Source organism: Nestor notabilis, unplaced genomic scaffold (assembly GCF_000696875.1).
Source record: "Nestor notabilis isolate BGI_N333 unplaced genomic scaffold, ASM69687v1 scaffold15095, whole genome shotgun sequence".
Lineage (NCBI taxonomy): Eukaryota > Metazoa > Chordata > Aves > Psittaciformes > Psittacidae > Nestor > Nestor notabilis.
The window spans coordinates 25,324-34,501 of record NW_009928955.1 but is presented as its reverse complement, the minus strand read 5'-3'; the positions used below and the strand labels follow the sequence as shown (position 1 = coordinate 34,501).

General features: G+C 43.4%; 1 protein-coding gene across 1 annotated transcript; it reads left to right on the top strand.

Moving 5' to 3' along the window:
* The first annotated feature begins 246 nt into the window (after nt 1-246).
* Nucleotides 247-6,757, top strand: LOC104400471 (organic solute transporter subunit alpha-like). Its single transcript, XM_010014773.1, has 5 exons — nt 247-488; nt 3,492-3,603; nt 4,455-4,601; nt 5,990-6,095; nt 6,570-6,757. The coding sequence occupies exons 1-5, from the start codon at nt 247-249 to the stop codon at nt 6,755-6,757; spliced, it is 795 nt and encodes a 264-aa protein (XP_010013075.1).
* Nucleotides 6,758-9,178: the final 2,421 nt, after the last annotated feature.

Here is a 9,178-nt window from a genome sequence, read left to right as displayed (position 1 = left end):
GTAAGTGATGGAAAAATATGGCCATAATGGCTTGGGCCAGAAAAGCCTCTACTTCAGTACTGACTCTGCCTCCAGCCACCAGTGTGGCTTTGGGAAATTCCATAGCTGCTTTCTACCTCTGTTTATTCATCTTTTGGTTTTGGTTAGGTTAGGGCAGCTCCGAACTCTGAGGTGATAGAAAGTGGAAGGTTTTTCAAAGATAGCAGTGGAACTTTTGTTGATTGCAAAGCACAGGCTGTAAAAACCATGGACAGAAGGCGGCACCGGCCTGCACAGGCATATGAGAGACACACAGGCAAACTCAAGCTGGCATTTTCCTCCTCTCCTAGATTTTTTGCCATAGTTATCCACAAGTTCCTGATGATGATGATTAAAGATTGTGGAGGTCAAAAGCTGCTCCTTAAGCGGTTTGAAAATGGTCACTTCAAGATCAGCACTGGTCCCTGCTGCTGCTGCTGCCTTTGCCTCCCTCGCGTGCGCATCACTAGGTGAGTTGCCCTTTAAGATTTCCCAGCTGGAAAATGGCTGCTGGAATTCAGCCCACTTGGCAAGGCCAGGCTTACAGCAAAGGGCCTCCCTGCTTCCTGAAAGTCAGTGGCAAGCCGGCTCTTTTAAACAGTGCCATCACTTTGGGGCTGTACACCACCAGTAATTTATTTCAGTTTTATACTGCAGGATTTTGCATAAGAGTCGAGAGGATGAGCTCTTTTGATTTAAGCCAGTGCAGTATTCCCACTCATAGTGATGTGAGCACCATGGTATCTCCCCAACTAATGCCATTATCTTCCAAGAAACCATTTCTGTAGTAAGCAGTGGTGTGTGGGAGAAGGAATTTCTACTTCAGAAAACCTAATAATAGAGATTTCAGTTTCTTTTCATTCCAGAAGGGAACAAATGTCCAAATCAGGTATTTTTCACAAATTGTCAAATTGAGGCTGCCTTGAAAGAAAATTTCTCTTACTTTGATAAAATGGAAATGTTTTATTCTGATTTTAACTTTAAAAGTACTTCAGATTAAAATAATTTTAGAGCAAAAAATGGGTGTGATTCCTGGAAAGATTTGATCTCTAAGAAGGGGCATTGTCTGGTGTGGCAAAAGCAAATATTTTCTTCTACTAAACTTAGTATCAGAGCATCTTTGGGGAGTGGGGTAAGGTCAGAGAGCTGCGCTTACAGGAGCCAATATAGTGTAACATAAACCTTGTCTCTGGTTAAACTCACTGCCTGGTGGGGCTCTTCCTCTGGCTGGTGTCGCTGTCATTTACACACCACATCACAGCCTGGAAGCCTCATGTATTTCCCAGGGCTTTCCTACTGGCACAGAGTATGAAAATGCTTCACTCATGAAAAGCAAAAGCTGAAGGACTGCAAGACAGAGACTTTCCCATGAGGGCCTGGGCATGAGCGTCAGAGGGACTCTGGAGACTTAATGGTCTGGTTAAATGAAAGCAGGAAACAGAACACAGCATAGCAGTTTGCCTGTGATGCCTTTGCAAAAATTCTTATTTTCTACTGTAATAATTCTTCTTTAAACTGCCTCATTTGGTATTAGAATTTGAATTATTGTTTCCATCATTTTATTTTAATGGAATAACACTAATTATTTACATGCTGGAGGCATTGAGAAGAATAGGTAGTAAACCAATTGAAAAATGTAGCTCCAAAACCGGATGTAATACAATGGTGTAAAATCAGCAGCTACTAATATGGTTCTAAATGATTCCTACCAATTTTAATGGGTATTGGTTCAGGCTCATTTCAGCAGTCGGAGCCGAAGAAATGCCATGGGACAGAGCTGTGCTATAGATCTGATGTGTCACAAGTATATTTGTTTTTCTTCAAGTGTCTGTCACCCTCTGTTATAGCATCTGGGAGCTTGCGAGCAGTTCCTCTACTATGCCCTCCTTCCTGTTGGTCAGTCCAGTGGCAGCTTACTCAGGATAACATTAGCTAATATTAACTCCTTTCAGGAGCTAGGTAGTGCCTACTACTGCTGGGAGGAAGGACAGCTGTCTGTTTAGAAAAGAAAGGGTTTTGTTCTGCAGAAGGCTTGGGGCTCCTTCTCCAGTTTCTGCAGCACTGGGAAACCCATCTGTTGTTTCTGCTTCTAACTTCCCTCCTTTTCCTCTGGCAGGGTACCATGTTTTTGAAATCTGAGCAGGCTATACTAGACAAAGGTCAATCTCATGTTCCTCCTGTAGGTACCTTCAGGGGAAACAGGGAGCTACTCCAAGGGAGGGGTTTGTTGTTTTTTTCAGAAAACACATACTATCAAGCAGTACTGGGAAAGTACCGTACAAGGTGCAGTAGACACTTGTGTCAAAGTAACAAGCCATACAATAGGGACAGATGTGGCAGAATAGGTCTGATGGTCAAGAAAGATAGACCTGTGTTGACAAGGGAAACAACTTGTGGCATTGCAGTGGCTACACCATTTGTCATACCGTTCTTTAAAGCCCTTTGGGAATAACAGATCTTTGAACAGGCACACACACCAAGTGGCTGGCCAGTTGCAGGCCTTTCCACATGTATTTGTGCTGTTCCTTATTCCGTGGTTATTATTACCTATATTCATTGAGCGATTCCTCTAATTCTGGGTTCATGGCTACATCCTGTAGCATACTGAATGGCAGCCTGTTGTCTGCAGAGGCAGCTCTGATTGGCAGTCTTAACAGCCCAAGGAGCTATAGTGAAGAGAACCTTGTCAGTATGGGAAATAACACACAATAGTAGACTGAAAAGTGAGCCAGCCACAGCAGCCACGGCTTGTCCTGTGAAAACTGAAGGAGAGTTCAGGTCAGCCAGCTTTCATGCCCTCTGTTACAAAGTGCATCTTGTCCTTTCCTGGTGGCCTTTAATGCTGGCTGGCCAGGTTACTTTGTCTGGGCTGTGTCCTGGCCCCAGTTTATCCTGACTGAAGTAAGGAAATCCTGAGCTGTCCTGCTGGCCTTGTGCAGTTTGCCAAGTGAAAGATAGTAAAGATAGTTCCTTTCTTCTGTTAGAGTATAGAGGAGCAAAACCAGGTGCCTACATGGCAGTATTCACAATGCATTGAAAAGCTGTCACCTAGGTTGGTATGATTCCCTTTATTGATCTACCACAGGGCTAGGAAGTGTCTGAACAGGAAGGCTGAACTGCCCAATTTCACCAGAGAACTAAAATAGTAAGGCACCAAGGCAAGAGCAAACGGCATTATTGTTCAGAACCGGTTATGCTGCTACTGGCTTTCTGGTTAGCTTCAGGGCAGGGAAAGACACCACGTTTTGCCCAGCTCTGGTTAGTGTGTAATTGCTGCAGAACAGAAAAGTCCTATTTTTGTAGAGACTATTAAATAAACACTGGCTAATTCTTGGAAGGATTTTCTAATCTTGAAGCTGTTCCTCCCCAGATTTCTCCCACATGCTACAGTTGACAGTACCCAAGAAAATGTTATGAAGGTTGCTAATAATATCTTGGCCTATGTGATTTTTATCTTTGTTTTTCCTGGTCAGGCGAAGCCTCTTTTGGCTGAAGCTGGGCACTCTTCAGTTTGCTTTCCTTCGACCTGTGCTCATGTTTTTGTCAATAGTGCTTTGGACTAATGGCAATTACACCCTTTACAATGTAAGTAAATATTTTAATAGGAGACGGTCCACAAAATCTATAGGTTTTAGGGTTGCTGTTAGTATCCTGGACAACTAAACTGTGAAATCTGTGAGCGCTTCCAAGTGAGTCCTTACTGTATTCTTCTTTTGAGACCCTGAAGCATATAATTTCTGTGTTGCCCCAGACTCCATTTCATGGCTTCTCTTGGAAAGAAACTGGGCATCAGGGTGGGTTGGGCATCAGACTGTGCTCCAATATGTTTCCCAGCTTGTATGGATAGAATAGTAGGACTGCAGGTTGCCCTGTGGGATGTTCCTGCTATGTGTTTCGTAAGGTCTAGCCTTAAGAAACAAGTGTGGGTACTGGCATGTAAACAGGAAGCTTAATTCTATGTTCTTCTGTGCAAAGTAGAGAAGTTATTACTGTCCTTCTGTTTTGTACCATGTAAGCTGCAAGATGATGGATTAGTCTGTATCTGCTAATAATTTTCCACCTCATGGGCAACTCGGATTAAAACTAACACTTTCTTTTGTTGATAGTAAAAAACAGATGACCCCGCTGAGATGTTGTGCTACATTTGCTTTCATGAGCTGCTGAGGTGCTGCTGGGGTGAGGCTGAGGGGTTGTGTCACTTGTTACCTTCCCAGGCTGAACAGATTCACATGCCCGTGCCAGCTGGGTGAGAGTACACTCCAGGTACTGTGCAGTTTCTCCATGCAACCCCAGCAACTGCTACCACCATCAGCTTTCATGGAGACAGCAATAAGCATTTTAACATTTGCATCATCCAGTTTTTCACAGCTTCTTCCTGGAAATAGTGAAACGCACTGTAAAGTTTTATAGGTATGGCTGTTTGATTTGCTTCTCAGTTATCAACCAAAGGAGCTGCAATATGGATTAGCTGTGTGGTTGGTGTCCTTACCATTATTGCTCTGTGGCCAGTTGCAATCATGTTTCAGCAAGTTAGGACTCTCCTTATCTGTAAGAAGATCATCCCAAAGTTTGCTCTTTATCAGGTGAGAAGTTTAGTATTTCTGATAAGAATTTCTCTTAGCTGTTGATATAACATTGTCTGTCTCTTCTTGGTCCTTTGTTGGAAGTTATAGTAAATTTATTCCCCATTAAATATGCTATGCAAAGGCATATTTTTACCTAATTAAAGCTGCATCCCTTTGAAGCACTCTCCGTGGTTGCTGTTGAATTTCAGCTTGGACTGATTTATCTCTAGTCTCTCAGGCTTGCTGAAGATGTGAAAGCCACGTTACAACCCATTTATCTTTAGGCAACTGATATCGAAACAGTACCTTCTGTGGGACTCGAAGGAAGTTTTGTAGATGCAGTATCCCAAAACACAATGTTAAAATGCTGGTGTGTACTTTTAGACTAGGAGAGGATGTAGCGCATTGTGTGGGTGGCTGTTGTTTGGACTGTTCCATCATGTCACAGTGTTTTGTTTTGACAATATTTTGCTGGGTTATTCTGTGCTTCTGAGTTAGATAAAAACGAAAACACTGACAGGGAATCATTAAATAGTAAGGAACAGAGCCAGATAGATTAGATTGGGACTAGCCCGGGGACAGGGCCACCCTCTTCCACATCACCTTCAAGAGAGCACAGTGGAATCCTTGGGTATGCATCCTTCTTGAACAGGACCTGTAGAAAGGCTGGTGCACTAAGGTCTCTGTGAAGCGAATGAGTAAGCACTCATAAATGCAGTAAACAGGGTAGTCCCACCCGCAAACCTCCATTAGAATGAATCCAGTTTTAGGATGGCAAATACTGTTAATGAGAGGGTTTATACTCAGGCAGTTACACCCAGCAGGTAAAAACATACTTTGGTACCTCCAAGGGAGCAAAGGCCTAGCTCAGCAAATAGCTGATAATATGTGTGATTGTTGCTGAACTCAAGCTGTGAAGAGTCCATCCCTTCTGGCAAAGAAGTGAGCCTTATATAACCTGGGGAGCACCACATCTCCCTGCTGTGACAAAAAGTGGAGATAACAGAAAAACTGCTCTTTGGGTCCTTCTTCCACTAAGGAAGAACATAAACTCATAGGTCACATTAACAGGAAGATATTAAAGCATTGTTCCCTATCATTCGGAGCTCAGTATTGTTTAAAATCCCAGCTGGGAGGTCTGTGTATATTGCACCTCCTAAATGGAGGGCTGAGAAGAAACACTTTCAAAGCAGAGGTTTAATTTCATACTCACATTCAGAGCAAGATCATCTTGACCTAAAGATGAGTTCTGCAGATTGGCAGGCAGCCTGCTGGTAGATGGGAGGAGAGGAAAGGCCAGAAAGGAGGAATAAAGCAGAAGAGGGTCTGTTATGAAAGCAGAATTGTTGTGTGAACTGTAAACCTTTATCTTGTAGCTGAGGTATCTGTTTTCTCTTTCTGTCCAGTTTATTCTCATTCTAAACCACCTGCAGGCATCCATCATCAACATCTTGGCCACACGAAGAATCATTCCCTGCGCTCCACCACTCTCCTCTTCAGCAAGAGGAGCATGTAAGTTCTTTTGGGAAGTATGTTCTTCATTTACTTAGAAAGGTGCCAGTTCAGTGTCACTAACTGCAATATCTGGTGTTTTCCAAAAATACTTACTTCCTAGGATCATGTAGCTTTTGGAGAATCTCAGCTTTTACTTAATAGACAGTAACAAAATTTTTATAGGTGTCATAGTTGCAGAGAAAAACTTGATAATGAGAAGATTTGGAATCAGAAATGAGAGGGAAAAAACCCAACATGCATAACTACTGTTAAATCCTTTGGGGTTTGGATACATAACTTACTGCATGCTTATTGATAGGCAGTTCTCTAACTGATCTTATTGCCAAGTGCGAGAGACACTCCCTTACGAGGACAGGGTGGTAAAGCTTGTTCCTTTTGCACAGATGAAAATGAATAAGCCAGGTATTCATTTTGTGTCTGACAGTCATTTCCCCCTTTGGGGGGCTTTTTTTGCCTCCCTTTTTTTGGCAGATATGACCCAGCAGCTCCTCGTAATGGAAATGTTTCTGATAACCCTCATCTCAAGGGTGGTCTATCGGAGAAAATACAATGACCTAGAGCCTCCAGAGTGTAAGGCTGAAGAAGCTGGGGACAACAAGCAGACTACAAAGATTATCCTGAATGGCACAGCTAGTGAAGATGGATTGCCAAGGGTTTAGAAGTCCCCTGTGCTCCTGTTCTGTGGTGCTGGAAGCTCAGCTTCAGGAGCTTGTGTATTCTTGCACCACGAATAGCCACTGTCCGTGTTGGAACAACCTCTGACATAAATGCCTGTAAGCTGTGGTACTGAAAGGGCCACTAGTGGAAAGATAACCCCTTTATTCTCTGGTGATACATACATGGTGTGAGTGTTTTCATACCATGTAATTTAGTAAGATTTTATACCATGTATTTTTATGCTGTTATTGAGCACTCAGTGGTAGCCAAACTGTCTCACAATGTGGTTTTATTTTATTTTTATTCTTTTGCTATTATAATGGCTATGATTTAGAGTTAATCCAGGGTCATTCCTGTTCATCTCTTTTGACTTTTAAAAATTTTACTTCATCCTGTGTCCAACACAGTATTTCCCCATCCTTCCTCCATTAACATTTATCAGTTCTCACTCTGATCAGTAATTATATTTGCACATATTTGTTCTGAAATCTCCAAACCTGTCTGGGCTCTCCACCTACAGAAGTGATCTCTTTAGGGCAAGACTTTTTACATTCCTTGGCAATTCACCTCCTAACTTGATAAATACACAGTTGCGGTTTGTAAATATGTCCCTAGCAGATGTTCTTCTGTCCTGGGTCTGGCTGTAATAGTTATTTTTTCCCTTCCTAGTAGCTGCTGCAGTGCTGTGTTTCGGCTTTAGTTTGAGAACAATGCTGATAACAGACCGATGTTTTCAGTTGTTGCTCAGTAGCACTTACCCTGATCAAGGACTTTTCAGCCTCATGCTCTGCCAATGAGGAGGGGCTCAGGAAGCTCGGAGGAAGCAGAGACAGGACACCTGACCCAAACTGGCCAAAGGGGTATTCCATACCACAGCACATCATGCCCAGTATATAAACTGGGGGGAGTTACCCGGAAGGCCCAGATCGCTGCTCGGGTCGGGCTGGGTATCGGTCGGCGGGTGGTGAGCGGTTGTGTCCTCTCCCCTTGTTATTCCTCTTATCATTATTATTGGTAGCAGTAGTGGTTTGTATTATACCTTAGTTACTGGAGTGCTGTTATCTCAACCTGTGGGAGTTACATTCCTCTGATTCTCCTCCCCATCCCTCTGGGAGCATGGGGAAGAAGGGGTGGGGAGAGTGAGCGAGCAGCTGCGTGGTTCCAAGTTACTGCCTGGGCTTAAACCACAACATCTTCCTAGGACAGCAGACTCCCTGTCACTGGCCTGGAAAAAGAAAGTAGCAGTCAGAGTCTGAGATCACTTCTGCTACTGGTCTGTGATCTTACCTGCTGCTTTGGTTCTCTGCATGGAAAATGGGACTAATGATTCTCAGGATCCTTGCACTAATGGTTGTCTGTGGAGATTAGTGCAATTGAAAGGAATATTGGGGATATTGGTTGACAGCCAGCTGAACATGAGCCAGCTTGTGCCCAGGTGGTCACAAAGGCCAACAGCATCCTAGCTTGTATCAGAACTAGTGTGGCCAGTAGGGCCAGGGCAGTGATCATTCCCCTGCACTGGGCACTGATGAGGCTGCACCTCGAATCCTGTGTTCAGTTCTGGGCCCCTCACTACAAGAGAAACATTGAGGTGCTGGAGCGGGTCCCGAAAAGGCCAATGAAGTTGATGAAGGGTCTGGAGCACAAGTGTGATGAGGAACGGCTGAGGGAACTGAGGTTGTTTAGTCTGGAGAAGAGAAGGCTCAGAGGGCACCTTATCACTGTCTACAACTACCTGAAAGGAGGTTGTAGCAAGGTGAGTATCATTCTCTTCTCACAAGTAATAAACAATAGAATGAGATGAAATGGCCTCAGGTTGTGCTTGGGGAGGTTTAGATTGGATATTGGGAAAAATTTCTTCACTGAAAGAGTTGTGAGGCATTGGAACATGCTGCCCAGGGAAGTGCTTGAGTCATAATCCCTGGAGGCATCTAAAAGATGTAGATACGGCACTTAGGAACATGGTTTGGTGGTGGTCTTGGCAGTGTTAGGTTTATGAATGGACATGATGATCTTAAAGGTCTTTTCCAACTTAAATGATTCTGTGGACTCTCTTTCAAGAAATTCTTACCTTCCCAGCTTCTTCACCCCCAGTCTGACGTGCCCAGGCATTCAGTAAGACTTCAGGTATTACAGGAGCTTTTCAATTCACACCCATTGCTCTGTTTTGCATAAACCATTTTTAATTTTTGCAAATGATCCCGATGTTTTTGGATGAACCTAATTGCTTTGGATTAGCTCACTCTAATTTATAAAATGATACTGTGTTTAGTAAGCATTTGGATATTTTGTTTGTTGGGATGCGAGGTGCAGTGCGCTTGTCTATCCTCTTCTAGTATGATCCCTAGAAGTAAATACCCAATCCATGCAGCAAAAATGATATTCCACATGGTGGCTGGGAAAATGTTTCATGTTGGAAAGAT